The sequence below is a fragment of the Hyla sarda genome, chromosome 4 (assembly GCF_029499605.1).
Source record: "Hyla sarda isolate aHylSar1 chromosome 4, aHylSar1.hap1, whole genome shotgun sequence".
In the NCBI taxonomy this organism is placed as follows: Eukaryota; Metazoa; Chordata; class Amphibia; order Anura; family Hylidae; genus Hyla; species Hyla sarda.
In genome coordinates, this window is record NC_079192.1 from 354,487,194 (window position 1) to 354,507,845 (window position 20,652).

At 43.8% G+C, this 20,652-nt stretch overlaps 1 protein-coding gene across 8 annotated transcripts in view; it reads right to left on the reverse strand.

The window, feature by feature from the left end:
* SEC24A (SEC24 homolog A, COPII coat complex component) overlaps nt 1-20,652 on the reverse strand; it is a 916,567-nt gene that overhangs the window by 75,086 nt on the left and 820,829 nt on the right. For all 8 annotated transcript variants that reach the window (XM_056516618.1, XM_056516617.1, XM_056516616.1 and 5 more), the window contains 2 exons: nt 18,676-18,813; nt 7,006-7,110 (listed from right to left, as the gene is read on the reverse strand). In XM_056516618.1, coding sequence (XP_056372593.1) covers nt 7,006-7,110; nt 18,676-18,813 — 243 coding nt within the window. The remainder of the gene's footprint in view (nt 1-7,005; nt 7,111-18,675; nt 18,814-20,652) is intronic.

Genomic DNA, 20,652 nt, shown 5'->3' on the forward strand with positions numbered 1-20,652 from the left:
ATTAAGCCTTTAGTGCCTCCCCCACCATCATTTCCCCCTGTCTCATCATCCCCCCACCCCGTTTCATCATGTCCCCCATCATTCCCCCCTCATCATCCCCCTCCACCCTGTCTCATCATCCCCCACCCTGTCTCATCGTCCCCCCACCCTGTCTCATCATGTCCCCCTCATCACTTCCCCCTGTCTCATCCCCCCCCTCATCACTTCCCCCTGTCTCATCCCCCCCATCATTCCCCCCCCTCATCATTTCCCCCAGTCTCATCCCCCCCCCTCATCACTTCCCCCTGTCTCATCCCCCCCATCATTCCCCCCCCTCATCATTTCCCCCAGTCTCATCCCCCCCCCTCATCACTTCCCCCTGTCTCATCCCCCCATCATTCCCCCCCCCCTCATCATTTCCCCCAGTCTCATCATCCCCCATCATGTTCCTCCTATGGCATCCAGTGGTCTTCAACCTGCAGACCTCCTGATGTTGCAAAACTACAACTCCCAGCATGCCCGGACAGCCACCTGCTGTCCGGGCATGCTGGGAGTTGTAGTTTTGCAACATCTGGAGGTCCGCAGCTTGAAGACCACTCTTCCCCTGTCCTTACTTGTCTGTGCTTCGGCTGTCTTGCAGGGTCAGTGAAGCAGATGAGTTATGTCCTCTCGGCACGTCACTATTCGGCGGAGACTACAGGAAATGAAAAGTGACGTGAGTGATGCCGGGAGAGGACGTAACTCATCTGCTTCACTGCCTGCAAGACCCTCCGCCTGACCTGACCTGCCAAAGCGCAGACAGGTATGGAAAATAAAAAAAAAAATTAAAAAAAAAGCAGGAAAGAGGGAATGATGAGGTAGGGGGAGGGAGGGGGAAAGAAGTAAAAGTAAAATTCACTTGTTTTCTCCCGCACTATCCACAGGAACTGGTGGATAGTGCGGGAGACGCTGATTAAAAGGCAGCGCAGATCCGGGCAAGGTAGGGCTCATTTTAATCAGCGTCTCCCGCACTATCCACCACACCAGTACCTGTGGATAGTGCGGGAGAAAACAAGTGACAGTGCGGGGAGGAGACGCCGCTGGTCACTGATTTAAAGTGGCCGCGGCCGTGCTGTTAATACTTAACAAGCAGACGCTGCTGCGGCCGCTTTAAATCAGTGACCAGAAGATTTATCGGCGTATAACACGCAGACTTTTTGCCTTAAATTTAAGTTTTAAAAGTGCGTGTAATACGCTGATAAATACGGTAGTTCATCACCTGACAGAGGAGAAAGAAAAAATGCTTGAATAGTTGAATAAAGAGCAGGAAGCGAAGCTTCAGCTGCAGAAAGATATGGAGCGCCACAAAAGTGAGTTTGCGGCTCTGCAGGAGGAACTGTCCCGCTCCCAGGGTCTTATGACCAGCAAGGAGAGAGAATTGGAGATTCTGGCCAAGCAGATCTCATTCAAGGATGAAGAAGTGAATGTCCTGTGTGGGGCATATCTGGCTCTACAAAGTGATCACAAGGCTAGGTTGGTAGCAATGGAAGAGCTGGAGAAGGAGAAAGTGGTAGTGGCTCATAAGGTGCAGAGCCTGGAGGCGCAGAACGAAACGCACATTAAGTCTCGCGCAGGTGCCTTGGATTCACTGGGTACTCAGCTCTCTGAAGTGTCCAAGATGGCGCAACTGAATAAAGACAATGAGCAGATGAGAACAATTGCTGTCCCTGGAGGATACTGTCAAAAACTTGACAGAATTGCTGGAAAGTGAGAAGAAGAACTCTGCTAAGCTCAAGAGTGAGCAGCAGAAATGTTTAAAGCTGGAAGGGAACATGAAGGTCCTAAAAGAAAGCAGTGACCAAGCTATAGTAGAACTGGCTAACGAGAGGTTAAAAGTGTCTCAGATGGAAACGGAGGCCAAAGCCACAGCCGTCCGTGTAAAAGAAGAAAAACTGCTTGTGGGGCAAAAGCTACTGGAGACAGGGATGCTTTCTCTAAAAAAGGCGGAGTCTGAACAATGGACGCAAGAAACAGTAGAGTCTGAAGACCATGAGAAGAAGCCATATGAAAGGTCCTCTGAAGCTGAGACTGAGGTGAAACCATATGGGAAGTCCTCTGAAGCTGCAGAAATATTGTCATTGGATGGTGAACATGCTGAGGCAGAGAAGTTCTCTGAGGTAGAAATTAAACCAGAGATAACTGCAGAAGCTGCAAGTAAAGTCAGTGACACATCTGAAGGTGCAGGTAAAAAACTGCCTAAAGGAGCCAAGAGTTCTCAGCCTAAAAATGAGCCTGTGAAGGTCGGTGTCCCTAAAAGAAAGGGCTAATAAGAATGCAGAGTTCTTAAAAAGAGGTCACTGTGATAAAAGACTGGGTCGTGGTAGAAACCCTGACGGGCGCTGGATTAGTTCCAGAAAACACGGGAAGAAAGTCCGCAGAAGTAGAATTTGGAGAAGAGTCCGTCTCAAGGTGAAGATGGACAGGTGCATTAAAGGGAAGCCTCCTGAAATTGTGGAGGATGTCTTAGAAGTCCTGCAAATGGGTGATACAGGCTCGGTTAGGCACCAGCAAAGTTCAGGCCATGGTCATACCGGTGACAGAAGACAAAGGCCTGGAGCATCTGCCTTGTCCGCACCTAGTGTCCAGAGTACTGCACAGACCAAGATGAAGAACCTAGTGTTGGAAAGGTGTGACATGAATGGAGCTTTTTACAAGGAATTTGTCAAAGGTGACCAAAAGTCTTGTGCTCGGTGGCTGATGAAAGTGCGAATGAAAGAAGGGTGCACCATTGAAGTGGTGCAGATAAAATCTACTGATGAAGGAAGCCAAGTGCCTCAAAACCTGTTGGACGTAGTTGTTCAAGGAAAAGGAAAGACAGTTAGACTCTGCCTTTTGAATGCCAGTGCTCCTTCCCGGTGGTCTGAGCAGAGGGGGGGGGGATATGTGGCAGTGTGGCAAGGAAAGCGTGTATTTCCCTTGCTAACTCTAGAAAATGCTCCACCTGTGGCCTGATTAATGAGGTATCAGAAAGGGAAAGTGTGTTTAAAAGGAAAAGAAACAGAATAGTTGGGGCTCTCCCTGGGAAACAGCACGTCTTTGTAGGGGGAGACACTCGGACCTTGTTGAGGAAGCACACAGCTGAAGTTGTAGAAGGTTGCAGGAGTCACATGTTTAACTGGCTGAGGGTAGCTCACCAGCTAGTAGTCAGGGCATGCTGATATGTGTAGTCAGTGACCAGACGGTCTAGGATTTAATTTTGTTCCTGTGTTATGTTTGTTTTCCCCCTGCAACCTGTCTAAATAAAGCTGGCAAGGTGCCAGGCTTGCATGAATAACCGTTGTCTGCGGTTTTATTGAGTGGAAACGTGTCCCGTGGCAGTGTCCAGGACGATCCCGGAGCTAATCCCCAAGGAGGAATCTTAACACCACATATAATTTATCTTCTAATAACAAAATCTACTGCAAAACAAAAAAATGTATATTTGTGGAGTGAAATTAACAACAAAACACCATTTTGTAATTTTTGGGGGCTTACATTTTTACACAGTGCAATTTTCGGTAAAAATGACACCTTATATTTATTCTGTATCCATACGGTCTCAAGGATACACAATTTATGTAGGTTTTATTTTGTTTTACTACTTTACTACTGGGCACACATACAATGGGAGGAAGGAGGCAGACTATATGCCACACCTAAGTTAGCTAATATGTTGCCGGCCTCACAGGTAGACGTTAATGCTGCCTTAACCTCTTAAAGACGTAGGGTGTACCTGTACGCCCTACGCCCGGTCCCGGTGTTTAAAACGGGGTCACACCGGGTCGGTCCCGGCTGCTATTCATAGCAGGGACCCTGGTCTAACAGCACGCGGCACCGATTGTTGTGCCGCGCGCTATTAACCCTTCAGACACGATGATCAAAGTTGACCGCCGTGTCTGAAAGTGAAAGTAAACTCTTCCCGGCAGCTCAGTCGGGCTGATCGGGACATCGCGATTAAATCACGATGTCCGGATCAGCTAGGGCGCGAGCGGAGGTCCCCTTACCTGCCTCCACCGCGTCCGATCGGGGTTTGATTGCTCCAAGCCTGAGCTACAGGCTTGAGCAATCGAGCCCCTATCTTGCTGATCCATGCAAAGCTATGGCTTTGCAGAGATCAGCATAAGAGATCAGTGTGTGCAGTGCTATAGCTCCCTATGGGAGCTATAGCACTACAAAAAAAAAGTGAAAAAAAAGTTAACAAAGGTTATTTAACCCCATCCCTAATAAAAGTTTAAATCACTCCCCTTTTCCCATGAAAAAAAAAAACTGTGTAAATAAAAATATAAATAAAGATACATTGTATCGGCGCGTGCGGAAATGTCCAAGCTATAAAAATATATAATTAATTAAATAGCACGGTCAATGGCGTACGCGCAAAAAAATTCTAAATACCATATTTTTGGTCACTTTTTATATCATGAAAAAATGAATAAAAAGAGATCAAAAAGTCCGATCATACATGGTATGGTATATGGTACCGATAAAATCTTCAGAACACGGCGCAAAAAATGAGTCCTCATACCGGCCAGTACGCGGAAAAATAAAGTTATAGGGGTTAGAAGATGAGAATTTTTAACATATACATTTTCCTGCATGTAGTTATGATTTTTTTCCGAAGTACAACAATATCCAACCTATATAAGTAGGGTATCATTTTAACCGTATGGACCTACAGAATAAAGATAAGGTGTTATTTTTACCGAAAAATGCACTGCCTAGAAACAGAAGCCCCCAAAAGTTAATTTTTTTTCAGTTTCACCGTGGATTTTTGGGTAAAATGACTAATGTCATTGCAAAGTAGAATTGGTGGCGCAAAAAATAAGCCATCATATAGAATTTTATGTGCAAAATTGAAAGCGTTATGATTTTTAGAAGGTGATGAGGAAAAAATTAAAATGCAAAAACGGAAAAACCCTGCGTCCTTGAGGGGTTAATAGTGATCAAGGCGCACTAAATGTGGAGTTTATACACCTCCAAGTATAAGATTTAATCAACAACAAAGACGTGGTCTCAAATGGCAGGAGGTGCTTAACCCACGTCTTTGGTGTTGTTTAAATCTTATACTTGGAGGTGTATAAACTCCACCATTAGTGTGCCTTGATCACTATTAAGGCAGCATTAAGGTCCACCTGTGAGGCAGGCAACATAATTAGCCAACTTAGATGGGGCTTATAGTCTGCCTCCCTCCTCCCATTGTATGTGTGCCCAGCCACACTAGAGGTTACTGGGAGCAGGCTGTAAGTCGGGCCTTATGCTGCTGTAATTGCCCACTGGCCCCTGGTTTCGCTTATCACGCACAGGTAGGTTAGTGTTAGGTCCCATGCCACTTGAGAAACCTTGGCATTGGTGTGCGGGCTCTGGAATGTCCTTCATCTGAGGATATACTGGTGAATGGCTATCCCTCAACACTGATGTTGAAATTGAGACAATGTCATTGTATACATCTACCACAGTAGTGCACCTAAATTCCTGTATTGTATTATTCTAATTGTTACACATCCACACCATTTATTTGGTGTAGGATGCCATTGTGGCACTTGTAGTCTGTTGCAGGCATCCCCCATTGTATGCATTTTTATGCTGGGGATCACCCTTAGCAACAGACCACAAGGGCAGGATCTGCTCCCCCAGTATATATGCACAACCGCATTTGGGGTTGAGCACCTCCTGCTATTTGAGACCACGTCTTTGTTGTTGTTTAAAGTGTATTCCAAGTAACATCATTAACTCATAAGTGTCAGATAACAGGGCGTCCGACCACTTAGTATCCTTTTTTTTAAAGATCATCGATGAGTGTGGTCTTTTTGTTTTAAACAGAGTGGCATGGATGTGTGTAACTGCTCCATTCATTCCGTATGGAAGTAGCTGGAGATGGCAGAAGGCTGTACTCCGTTAACCCAAGCAGCTCCAAAGACAATTAAGTGGCAGTGTACATACATAACGTGCCACTCCATTAAAAACAATCAGGTCCCCGTTCTCAAGATCATATGGGTCCACAGCGGTCAGACACCTTACAATCTCGCACTTATTACCTAGCCTATAAGATATAACCCCTTAAGGATCCAGCCCATTTTAGTCTTACAAAACTATAAATCGCAGCATGCACAGTCTGTCAGAGCATGCTAGGAGTTGTAGTTTTAAACAGCTGGAGGCACACAGGTTGGGAACCACTGAGTTAGGTGACAGACCCAAAGTGCTTCTCAACTCCCATCATGCACATGGCAAAGAGGGTGCAGTCAGTCAAACTACAGGAGGGAGAGAGAGGGAGAGGGGGAGGGGGAGAGAGAGAGAGAGAGACATGCTGAAGAAAAACATTATTTTCCTTATGACAAATTGCAGCTTGCTAACTTGCTGACCAAGAAGATTAAGACCTTGGAACGAGGCCAAGAGAAGTGAGATAAAGAAGGCTGAAAGTTGCAGGAGGACAGAGAAATCTGGAATTTTCCAGTAAGAGTGAGAGGGCAGCATAAGTGAACTTTGGCCAAGAGAGAAATGGATGCCTACCAATCAAAATGTAACATGTTGATTTTGACATAATAACTAACCTCACCTTTTTGTCAAATGTAAAAACCAATGTACTTCCGTGTATTAAACAGAACTCTTACCACTCCTTGGGGACAGCTCCTGAACTTACTGCTGAGAGTTTTATACCAACTTTTTGTCTGGTGTATATTTCTTGTGTCGACACTCAACAGCATACAGCAGCAGTCATGCACATTTTAAAGGCCTAACTAGCCGCCATCCTTGACAGTAGGAGCCGCCCGACTAATCAGGCCATCTGAAGACCTTCCTGTGGGACATGCCGGGATGGCTGCCATTAGATAACAGCAGCCTCAGCGGACCGATCAATGCACGGCTAGTGTCAGCGATCGGTAAATGTCAGGATGTACGTGTAAGTCCTGGTGCACCAAATTCCAGGTGCCCAGGATCGATTATGTTGCAAAAAAACAGACTGAACACTACAGTGATTGTTCTGCCAATTCGTTTTTTCCTCTTTTAAAAACTTACCGTGCCTGCATCCATTAGGAAGGCTCCATCTCTGCTCAGCTTTTCTACAGACAATTGAAAAATAGGTGGTTGAGGTATTGCTTTGTCATTGATGATAAGTGCTCCCTGCATGAGAACAACAGTCAGTGTTATTCATACAGTGAATGGTCCAGTGACATCAACATTTTAACTATCTATATACAGGCTGAAAAAAAACAAAAACGTCATAAAAACTTATCTTTAAATAGAAATCATGGCTTATATAAAAAGACCACTAGGTGTCCCTATCCCATACAGAACATAATCCTGTTCAGCTGCAGCATCATTTTTGTCCTAGCTTAAAGGACATCTGCAGCAAAAAACAACTTATCCCCCAGCCTGTGGATAAGGGATAAGTGTTTGATCACGGTGTCTCTGACCGCTGCGACTCCCCGCGATCTTCCATACGGGGCCTCGCACTGGCGCTCTATGTGAGCGGCTAATGCGCGCAGCATCGACCTCTCTGAGGTAGGCGGTAAGTCCCCCCCACATACGGGGCGGCACTAGGGCTGCCAGCGTTCGCCCCCCCCCCCCCCCCGCGCGATCAAACACTTATCCCCTATCCTGCCCCAGCGTTTTTAACATTTTGTTTCAAATGCTTTGAGCGGGTGTCGTGATGACACGTCCACGCCCCCTCAATACAAGTTCATGGGAGGGAGCGTGGTGGCCCCCTCCCATAGACTTGCATTGAGGGGGCGTGACATGACGCCACGAGTGGCGTGGCCGTGACATCACGACCCCCTCCCCCTGCACCCAGCGTTCTAAATTAACGCCAGGTGCTGCACGGAGATCACGGGGGTCCCAGCTGCGGGACCCCCCACACTCAGACCTCTTATCCCCTACCCAGAGTACCCCTTTAAGCATTGCTTGGGACAAAGTCAAGGAAGTGAGGCCAGGACTAGCACTCCTCTGTGATCACTGCTGTCTGAAAAAAGAAAGGAGGGGGTTACAGAGAAGCCTGCAGTAACGGGGATGAGATCCAGTACAGAACAGCAGACTTAGGGAGGAAGTGTTTTAGTGCACATAAGGATAAAAGCCCCAATCTTAAAAAAAACTGGTACTTACAATATGCCAAACTGCATCTAGAGAGGTCTCAAAACCATTAATATTGAGAAGGGTGATCAATCTCTGCTGTTTTGGGGTGTATGTAAGCTACAGTCAAAACTGATGCCAGGACTAATGCAGCATCTTGTCAGGAAAATTTTTTAGGAAAATCTGCAATTATCAGACAAACTGTACAGGGCTTACATGGAGAGCCCAACTTCCCTTAAATGGGCACTCTTAATAAAGGGGTTCTCCGGTGCTTAGACATCTTATCCCCTATCCAAAGATAGGGGATAAGATGCCTGATCGCGGGAGTCCCGCCGCTGGGGACCCCCGTGATCTTGCACACGGCACCCCGTTTGTAATTAGTCCCCGGAGCGTGTTCGCTCCAGGTCTGATTACAGGCGACCACAGGGCCGGCGCCGTGTGATGAACTTGCCTTGCAAAACTCATATATTTTTGTACATGTATGTCATTTGTTTCTGTATTTTTATATAGTCAGCACTGTGATACCTTTTATCAGATTAAATGTTTAATTAATCAGCTCTGGTCCTTGATCTCTAAATATATGAGCTCACCTTTCTGAAGGCAGCTATGGTGTTAACACATTTATCTAAGGGTTACTTTGGTAACTTGCTGGGACTAGTAGTGGATACCCAGAGGTCTGGTGGCCTTAACCCTTGCACCATCACACTCTCTCTAATATCTTGGCTGGACCGATAGGGTGCGATCATGACAACTGGTGGCAGCGTCGGGATATATTTAGAGATTTTTAGTGCTTGCTGGAAAAAGAAATTGCATACATCTTCTTATGTGTAGATTCCAAAGACAGAGCTCAGTGCTGGTTTAAAAGACATACAAAAAGAGTGCAAGACAGTTCTGTCCTCCCCATCTCCTGTTTTACCTCCTCTGTCTCATCTCGGAAATATGGAGGCATATCGCAAGCAGTCCAAGCCTGCACTGGAACTAATGTGCCAAGAAAAGGACATCCCTACTGCAGGAAAGAACAAGGAACAACTTATTGCTGATCTTGTGGAGTATAATGCCCGTGCAGAAGAGATGAGTGACATGAGGCAAAGTCCTGCAGCTGGAACTGCCATCCAAGGACTGATATCTCCTGGGGAATATAACATTACTCCCCATCAGGACAGTACTCCACATGAGGCCTTGGACTCTTATATGTGGACTGCCTTACAACACCTTGGGAATGTGGATGCCAATATGAAACTCCAACTGCTTCTCCAGTACCAAACTGCAGAGAGAGAGGCACGAGCGGCAGAAAGAGAGGCCCAGGCACAAGCCGCAGAAAGAGAGGCCCAGTGGAGGCATGAACTGGAGGTTCTGAGGCTGAGAGGACATGCTCCATCCGCACGGAGTGATCTGCAGGATCAAGGAGACCACAAACCCCGCTTGGAACATTTCCCCATGTTGGAGAAAGATGGTGATCTGGACGTGTTCATGAGGGGATTTGAAAAGGTTTGCCGGCAGTTCCATCTACCTAAGGAACAGCGGGGACGATATCTAACCCCACGGTTGCGAGGGAAAGCTCTGGATGTGTTTGCTTTGCTTCCCTCTGGGAGTGACCAGGACTATGAGGCAATAAAATCTGCCCTGCTCAAAAGTTTTAATCTGACTCCACAGACTTATCGGAAAAAGTTTTGGACTTTGCAACAAAGTGCCACAGAAAGCTGCACTCAACATGCAGGTCAGCTAAGGACTGCATTCAGGCTATGGACTGGGGGCCTACAAGTCACTACCTATGAGGCACTGGAGGACTTGATGCTCCTGGATCAGTTTCTCCAAACACGGAGCTTTGAAGCCAGAGAGTGGATTTTGGACCGCAAGCCCAAGACAGCCATGGAAGCAGCAGAACTAGGAGATGACTTTGCCAACAACCGGGTGCCAGCAGCAAAGCGTGGATCTGCACAAGCTGGAGCAAGTACCTGGAGGGGAGCCACACAACCACAAAGCACCACCAGGTCAGCCGGGAAATTCTTGCCATCATTCCCAAAAGCAACAGGAGCAACATTGGGTCAGGGGGACACCCGCCGATGTTACAGATGCAACAATATTGGGCACCTGAGGGCCACTTGCCCCAACAAAAAGAATTTTCCACCAGTAGCTGGAGGACAAACAGCCGTTCTTTTGGTGTCCGGAGCGGTGGAGAAAAGAGCGAATAACCTGCAGAGTGTAACTGTGGGTGACCGGGTGACAGTGGGTTTGCAGGATTCTGGAGCCTCCTTCACCTTGGTGTGGCCTGAAGTGGTGGATACAGAGGACATCATCACTGGAAGAACCATGGCTTTAAAAGGAATTGGAGGTGTGCGGCCTGCTGTGCCCATGGCCCATGTGTACCTGGATTGGGGTACACGCAAGGGTTTGCGGGAGGTGGGGGTCTCTGAGGACATCCCTGTTAATGTTCTGCTGGGGAATGATTTGGGTCGAATTCTCTGTCATTATGCTCCAGAGGACACTACCTGCACACCGGAAGGGCTAGGAGAGAGCCCTGTTCATTCTGAGGTACTGTGCGAGACACTGCGAAATGTGGTAACTGGGAGGGAGTGCAGGGGATTGATAATTGTTTACCTGTGACTGAACCAGTAATGTTTTCCAAAAGTGAAATGGGGTGTATTGTGAAACGTGGTAACTGGGAGGGAGTGCAGGGGATTGATAATTGTTTACCTGTGACTGAACCAGCAATGTTTTCCAAAAGTGGAATGGGGTGTATTGTAAAATGTGGTGACAATGCATTGCCAGTGCCAAAACCTAGTGGAGATGGGCTAGGGGGAGGGGTTGGTGTGCCCCTGGTGACATGTAAGGATGAGGGACCAGCAGTGAGTGATATGTCCCAATCCTGTGAGCCTAAGGAGGAGGAGGGAAGGAGTGATAGCCCTGTGTATGATGCCTGTAACATTGTTATGTCTGGAACTGAGGGAGAGGAAGGTGGAGATGCTAGTTCACCTGGGGGAAATGTGCTCCCTGATGCCCAAAGATAGGGGGAGGGAAATTAGCATTTCCCGGAAGTTCTGCGCAGTGACCCTTCCCTTGAAGGGCTGAGACAACGTGCTGAGCATACAGATGTTGACACAGAGGGGCATCGGGTATATTGGGAAAATAATATCTTGTACTGGGAGTCCCTTTCCAAAGGCATGCTAGGGGCCCAGGAGGGAGAAAGGCCGTTAGTGGTTCCTAGGCAGTACAGGAAAGAGCTGCTGAGGTTGGCCCATGAGACCCCCCTGGCAGAACATTTGGGAGTGGCCTATGCGGTCATAGAGAAGGAATGTCTAGCTGTGGTCTGGGCTTTGCAAAAATTACAGCCATACCTGTATGGCAGGGATTTTACTGTCATAACTGATCACAACCCTCTACATTGGTTGGACAGAGTGTCTGGTAACAATGGCACCTTGAAACAAATGCTAAAAACATTTGTAGAATCGGAGGGCAGAGACTGGGAAAATAATTTACCCCATCTGTTATTTGCTTACAGGGAGGTACCCCAAGAGTCTACGGGTTTCTCGCCCTTTGAGTTATTGTATGGTCGCAAAGTGCGGGGACCCCAAGATTTAGTTAGGGAAGAATGGGAAGGGGGTGCTACCTGCCCCTGAGACTTCTGTGGTGTTGTATGTTCTGAGATTCAGGGACAGGATGCAGACATTGACCGGGCTGGCACATGACAACCTCACAGCAGCCCAGTCCAGGCAGAAGTACTGGTATGATCGCGTCAGGGAGAAATAGATGAGTAATGGAGACAGATCTATCAGCCTGGAAAGGCAAGATCTCTCTGTCCCCATCTTAAGGGGGAGGTGTCAGGCCCAAGGCCTGATTATTTAAATCCTATATGTGTATTATAAATTATAACTGTGTGAGAGGTATTATCCAAGACCTGGGGGTGAGGGTCATTCAGACTGTGTTTTGTGTATTGCATTTTATTGGGGGTCTGGCTGTTTGTTTGTATCTCCTTTGAAGTCATGCACTGGTCCCATCATATAATCAAACAGATAAGGGGTCAGGAAGAGAGATGCCCCACCTGGTGGGATCAGAGGGGAGGGGGGGAATGGAGTTTCCCTCCAAAGAAGCAGATAAGACTTAAAATGCTGGACTCAATTGTTGTTCAAGGCTGTGCCATAAGCTGACAAGACCATCCTAAGAACAGCTGGACTCTCACTCACAAGGACGGCTATATCATCATGCTGTAAGAACTTCATCTTTTGTTTTCTGAACTTGCCTTGCAAAACTCTTATATATTTTTGTACCTGTATGTCATTTGTTTCTGTATTTTTATATAGTCAGCACTGTGATACCTTTTATCAGATTAAATGTTTAATTAATCAGCTCTGGTCTTTGATCTCTAAATATATGAGCTCACCTTTCTGAAGGCAGCTCTGGTGGAAACAGGTTTATCTAAGGGTTAATTTGGTGACTTGCTGGGACTAGTAGTGGATACCCAGAAGTCTGGTGGCCTTAACCCTTGCACCATCACACTCTCTCTAATTTCTTGACTGGACCCATAGGGTGTGATCGTGACATAAAGGTAGGGGGTGGTTTATCATGATGGGTGCAGTGAACTGGGAGGATTATAAAATTTATAGATCATGAGAGGTACTCTGTACTGCCCAATCAATTTTTTTTTTTGTTTTTTCATCACCCAATTTTTTTTTTATTATTCTGTTGACATATGGGGGCTTGTCTTCTTGCGGAAGAAGGTGTACTTTTTAATGCCACCATTTTAGGGGTTCATATATCTTCTTGGTTATTTTTTACTAAATTAAAAATATATATTTTCTTGTGTATTACATTTTCGCCATGCACTGTACAGTAGGAAACATTATAGCTTTATTATGTGGGTTAGTACGATTACAGCTGTACAAAATTTATATTGTTTTCTTCCTCTATGTTTTTCTACTTTGGCAAAATAGAAAACACAAAAAAAATGTCTTTATTGCGCCATATTACAAGACCAATAAATTTAAATAACATTTGTATCGGGCAAGGCTGCCAGGTCCTTCACAAGTCCCCCAGCTGCATTGGAAGCCCATTCACACCGTTGATCATGTTGCAGGGAAACCTTTCAGTTATACGGTGCACACAGATTTCTTACATGTCACATATTTGACTATGTTGTGTAATTAGTTAATCTCCCAGGAGCATAGGTTTCTCCGCTCCTGGTAGTTAAAACGGGAGCCCAGCTGTTGACAGAAAAGCTTCTGTGCCGCCTTAGTCTAGGCTCGCTGTAAAAACATGGCGGGCTAGAATAAGTAACTTTCTGGCACCAGTTGATAAAAATTTTTTTTTTCAGAGGAGTACCCCTTTAAAGTTCAACAGATTTGTAAATTACTTCTATGTAAAAATTTTAATCCTTCCAGTAAGTTATCAGTAGTGATAAGCGGCATAGGCCATATTCGAATTTGTGATATTTTGCAAATATATGGATGAATATATGTCCGATATTGGCAAATTTCACATACTCGTTCACTTTTTTTTTTCCATGCAAAATTCGGAATGGAATTGGCAAAGTGGGCATTCGCGATTATATCTTTCAACTAACTACTTTCCTATTGGTTGCTGGGATGTTACTAACCTCTGACAACTGTATTTCCATCCTTCTCATTTTCCCACAGCTAAAAGAAGGGAGGGATCAATTTTCGCATATACGAAATATTTACGCACCACACCGACTCACACAGTAAATAATATTGGAGCCTTATTTTGGACCACAAGCTGGAAGCAGGGAGGGATGATCACTTTTTATTTACACAGTACATATCACACATCATAATATATATTTGGCTATATTCTAAAAATTTGCGAAAACGCAAAGTGTTGATATTCGCGGCAAAAATTAGCTATTCGAATATTCGCGCCCAACACTACTTATCAGCTGCTGTATACTCCAAAGGAAGATCTTTTCTTTTTGAATTTATTTTCTGTCTGACCACAGTGCTCTCTCTGACACCTCAGTCCATTTTATGAACTGTCCATGGTAATATACGTTTGCTATCGGGATTTGCATCTACTCTGGACAGTTCCTAAAATGGACATAGGTGTCAGCAGAGAGCACTGTGGTAAGACAGAAAGGAAATTCAAAAAGAGGACCTTCCTGTGGAGCATACAACAGCTGATAAGTACTGGAAGGATTAAGATATTTTACATAGAAGTAATATACAAATCTGTTTAACTTTCTGGCACCAGTTGATTAAAAAAAAAAAAAAAAAAAGTTTTCCAGTGGAGTAACCCTTTAACGACTGTAGCAAAAAAAGCTGTGGCATCCAAATGGCTGTTAGAAATTACATTGGTGGTGTAGTTGTCCCTGTCAGCCACCCACGAGCCTAGCCTTCTGAGGCTGCCGTGAATCCTCTATGTATTGAACCTGCCTGTGGCAGGCGCTACCAATAGAGCATCGATGTGATGGATCAAAGACTTACTGCATGAATCTGTATATGCAATCTAATGATTACTGATTTAGGTAGTTTTAACAGAATATCATAAATCAGTTATGAATTATGACATGTGGTCATAAATTTAGAAACATTTTAATTATGAAAATCATCAAAAATTATCAAAATTATGACCTGGTGAATTGCAGACAAATATAATGGATACACTTCACATCTGAGCCTATTTATATCTTTTAAGTTCTCTTTGACACGAGATGATGTTATAGGTAATAAGTAAGTAAAACATAATGATACATAAAAGAATATGGATTAGATATGAGTACACATCAAGATTAGTAAGCATTATAAGCTTATGTTAATTAGCTACATAACAGTAAAAAAAAATGCAAATCAGTAGTTAGTAAGTATGCTACAATACAACAAATTACACTCGGCCCTCTTCTAACCACTACACATCATATGATTCTGAGAAAGTGGAACAAAGAAGCAGTAGATCCAGCAATATTCTTTGCAGCTTTATTGTAACACAGCACTCGGATAAAATCAGCCAATACATCAAACGCGTTTCGAGCGCATGCGCTCTTTTTCGGTGATGTCACAGGTAAATCCAGGTGAGGTTAAATACCTTTCCATCTCAGGGAGGGGGAAAGAACTTACTCCTAGCCCCACCTCTCACTGGAAACCTGTGACACAGTTCACATTAGTAAAAACAAACATTGATTTAAGATATATAAAATCTATAAAGAACATGCATGCAATAAATATTGCCATATTGTTCATACAATTGTGGGATCAAAGAAATGGGAACAAGAGGTTTATAAGGATACTAGAATTAGTAATGTTTTGCCTAGCAATTTATGCCATATATAATGTTAAATATTAATAGTGGAACAACAGTTCATGACGGACATTAAGTCCCATCGGGGAACGAGTCCCAAATGTGAACTGCCAATAAGCCTCACGATCTGCAAGTTTCTTTCTGATGCAACCACCTCTTGTTCCCATTTTCACATGCTCAATGGCAAAGATTTTGAAAGAATTTAATTTACCAGCGTGCACAGAACGAAAATGCACAGATGCGGCAGATCATTGTCTCACCGCACCTATCATTTAGGTGTTCGAGTGTTAAAATATGTAGGATATACCACACGAAAACTGAAAACCAGAGCACTCGAACACCTAAATGATAGTACACTCACTGCGGTGAGACAACGATCTGCGGCATCTGTGCATTTTCGTTCTGTACACGCTGGTAAATTAAATTCTTTCAAAATATTTGCCATTGAGCATGTGAAAATGGGAACAAGAGGTGGTTGCATCAGAAAGAAACTTGCAGATCGTGAGGCTTATTGGCAGTTCACATTGGGGACTCGTTCCCCGATGGGACTTAATGTCCGTCATGAACTGTTGTGCCACTATTAATATTTAATATTTAACATTATATATGGCATAAATTGCTAGGCAAAACATTACTAATTATAGTATCCTTATAAACCTCTTGTTCCCATTTCTTTGATCCCACAATTGTATGAACAATATGGCAATATTTATTGCATGCATGTTCTTTATAGATTTTATATATCTTAAATCAATGTTTGTTTTTACTAATGTGAACTGTGTCACAGGTTTCCAGTGAGAGGTGGGGCTAGGAGTAAGTTCTTTCCCCCTCCCTGAGATGGAAAGGTATTTAACCTCACCTGGATTTACCTGTGACATCACCGAAAAAGAGCACATGCGCTCGAAACGCGTTTGATGTATTGGCTGATTTTATCCGAGTGCTGTGTTACAATAAAGCTGCAAAGAATAGTGCTGGATCTACTGCTTCTTTGTTCCACTATTGGGTGTTGGCTGGACACCGATCCGTGCACATTGGAAGGGTCTTGGTGAGCTGGACAAGTGTCTGTGAACTTTGATTCTGAGAAAGTCTATTGCTAATAATGCTATTACATTACAATGATCTATCAGATTGGCACTCTATGGCTACAGCCTGCCATAGGAAAGCTGTAAGAATCACCAAAAAAATTAATAGCCATAGAAGAGGGAGTGAAATAAAAATGTTATTATGGTAACACAAGGCATATTTGATGCTTAATTTAAATACAAGATATCCAAATGGTTTGAATATGATAAGAGAAATAATGCTGTATTATCACAAAAAGCAAGTATTTTCCAAATGTTAGCATTTTTATCTTATTCTAGTAGTGTAAGCATGTGCAAGATAGGGCTAAACAGGAAACAGGTGTTTTCTATAACATTGTATGGTTGAAAAAATATACATATGTCCATTGAGTTCAACCAAGGAATTGAAGAGAAGGGATATGATCGGATGAAGGGGAAGGGATGTGATTCTATAATTCTGCATATGCATTATTTTGTTCTAGGAATGTATCTAACCCTGTTATGAAGCCCACAACTGTTCCTGAGCTAGACTGTTTCATAAAGTATTGATGCATAACCCTTAAAGGGGTACTCCGCCCCTAGACATCTTATCCCCTATCACCAACACCAAACAATGAAAGACCATACTAATACATTTATAATGAAAATGACAAAAATCTTTATTAGAATATCACAAAATCTAAAAACATGCTATAAAAAACATATGTAGAATGGATGCAACAGATACTCCAGGCAGAAGAGAAGGAGATGATGGCGCTAATACATAAAGTGCCCAGGAGCAAGCAAAAGATAATACAAGGATAATTCCTAAAATGGGTACATTTCATTGGTAATTACGTAGTTAGTATATGCCATATTTACAATAAAGTAAACTGAAATGTCACCAGCATTAAAGTGCATAAGTCTGTAGAATAACCTCTATACATAGTAACTACAAGAATAAGTATTCATAACCCATGCACATGAAGGGCACCTCTCACCTCCTACCCCAAACGCGTTTTTGCTTCAATGGCTTTGTTACGCCCCCTCACTTATGCACTTTAATGCTGGTGACATTTCAGTTTACTCTATTGTAAATATGGCACGTACTACGTAATTACCAAGGAAATGTACCCATTTTAGGAATTATCCTTGTATATCTACCTTTCTATAGGGGATAAGATGTCATTACTGCGCAAAGCAAACTCGCTCTGTTTGTAATGACGGGCAATACAGGGGCTGGAGCATCGCGACATCATGGCGCGTCCCCCTCAATACAAGTTTATGGGAGGGGGCGTGACGGGCACCACGCCCCCTCCCATAGACCCGTATTAAGGGGGTGGGACGTGACGTCACGAGGGGGCGGGGCCGTGACGTCACAATGCTCTGGCCCCTGTATTGCCCGTCATTACGCACAGAGGGAGTTTGGGGTGCTGCAGCCGAGATCTCAGGGGTCCCCAGCAATCAGACATCTTATCCCCTATCCTTTGGATAGGGGATAAGATGTCCTGGGGCGGAGTACCCCTGTAAATGTATTTAAATGTTATCATGTTTGAGTTTGTGTTCTGTTATGCCATGAAATAATAAACTTAAATATTTTACATCTTCATGTGCTGGATTCACTCTTCCATATTTTGTTTCTGTTGCGGAGTCCAGGATCCGAGACTTTGAATCCGTGCATAAGCAGGTGGACTTTATTTACTCAGGTGAACTGCATAACACAGTGGGAGAAATTTATCAAAACCTGTCCAGAGGAGAAGCTGCTGAGTTGCCCATTGCAACCAATCAGATCGCTTCTTTCATTTTCCAGAGGCCTTTTCAAAAATGAAAGAAGCAATCTGATTGGTTGCTATGGGCAACTCAGAAACTTTTCCACTGGACAGGTTTTGATAAATCTCCCCCCAGTGTCTCCACAATTAGTATCCCACTCCCCTTCACTGTATTTTGGAGTAGATGCATCTACAGGTACATCAGGAAATTCCTCAGTCAGGGTATTTCTCACAATATTAATTTTATAGAAAATCATGTACATTATCCCATAATGCTTTAGGTCTCTGTGCTTGTTTCAACATAATTCGCTATAATGTAATTACATGTATTGGATACATGTAATCTTTTGTACATCTTCCTTTCTCAAAAAGCTAATTATATGTAAACCTGTAGCTATTAACTGACAGATATTACTTAAAAAGGTGCTAAAAGGAACCAGACTCTCTGGGTGGTGATATTAATATTGCCAGAAAACACTCCTAATGCATTATCAGACAGATTGTTTATCTTCATAGATTTTCCTTACAATTCTACACATAATGCATTACATTAAAAGACATCTCACCTCATCTGATAGATTGTCTACTCTGTATAGGTTAGGATGTATCATAAGCATCAGGTAAATCAGGGGCTGATTCTTTATCTGGCACATGGAGAATATTCTATCATCCAAACTTGCATTTGTTCCTTTTTGGAAAGCTTTCTTTAGGGGAAAAAAAGAACAGGTATGCAACTGTTACACTAAAACCAGTAGACACAATTAGATAACTAAAAAAAAAAAAATAGGTTAATACAATGCAGCAGTATAGACAATTAACAAACAACATAGAAGGCTCTTTTACTTCATGTGCCATGTGTGGTCCATATATAAACTTGATTCCAGCATTGCCTGATGTATTTCTTAATTCCTTTAAGAAACAGAGTGTGGCAGTAGTATTTTCAGGGGGCAGGTTATATTCAGGGGGTACAGTGTCTGTCAAGGTTATAATGATTATTATCTTTACATAGAGAATAGGGATTTGCTGACAAAGTGATTTACTAATGATGTCTGGGCAAAAAACTCTGCAGAGGAAAATGAAAGAAGTTCTAGCATCTGGACCAGATAAAATGAAAAGAATAGTAAAAGACAGCAGAGAATAAAACTTCCGTGAGTCAGTGTATTCTGTCTGATTATACCATTAGTGCTGCAGTTACTCAAGTTATGCAGGGCTGCTTTCAGAAATTTTGGGGCCCCATACACAGCTTGTAGTCTGACCCCCACCCTCCCCTCAATGTGGCACACGCTAGATTTTATATTAGTATCGGGCTTAGAAACATAAAATAATATCGCCACTCCATATTAATTCTACAGTGATTAAATAATACCACCATACTGTAAGGAAATAAAAGCCACTATACACAGACCAGTATCACTAATAACACCACAATACAAAGGGACATATAATTCCACCACACCAAGACCACTACCATTACCACTAACTTAACCACTATCTTGTTATTGAAGAAAAACCACTATACAAAATAAGAACCCCTATATAGGAGTAGATTTGAGCTGTACACAGGTGCTGCAGACCATAAGTCATTATAGTTACATACTCACAGGGACGTCTTCTCTGATCGGAGTCGTTCACTTTTCTCTTTCTTCTCCATCTTTCCTGGGTCATCATGAAGATATCTTCCGATCACAACTTCCGATCACAACCTCCGATCACGACAAACATTTTAGGCTTCTCGCTACAGCAAAGTCCTTACCTCTATACAAACCCCCTATATTTATTACACTGCCCCATATAGTAGTCCCTTCTGTGCCCCTGTATAGTATTAGGCCCCAACATTGTACATTACTCTGTTACATTTTAATGCCCCCTCACATTGCCCCTATACATTATAATGCCCCCTTACATTGCCCACATACATAATAATGGCCCCTATACATAATGCCTCCTCACATTGCCCTCCCCATGTATAGTAATGCCCCTGACATTGCCCCCATATATAGCAATTCAACCTCACATTGCCCCCATATACAGTAATGCCCCCTCACATTGCCCCCATATACAGTAATGCCCCCTCATATGGCCCCCATACATAATAATTCCGCCTCATATGGCCCCCATATATAGTAATGCCCCCTCACATAGCCCCATATATAGTAAGGCCCCCATACATAGTAATGCCCCCTCACATTGCCCCCATACATAGTAATGCCCCCTCACATTGCCCCCATACATAGTAATGCCCCCTCACATGGCCCCCATACATAATAATGCCCCCTCACATTGCCCCCATATACAGTAATGCCCCCTCATATGGCCCTCATACATAATAATGCCCCCTCACATAGCCCCCATATATAGTAATGCCCCCTCACATAGCCCCCATATATAGTAATGCCCCCTCACACATAATAATGCCCCCTCACATTGCCCCATATACAGTAAAGCCCCTTGACATGGCCCCCATACATAATAATGCCCCCTCGTATTGCCCCATATATAGTAATGCCCCCTCACATTGCCCCATATACAGTAATGCCCCTTCA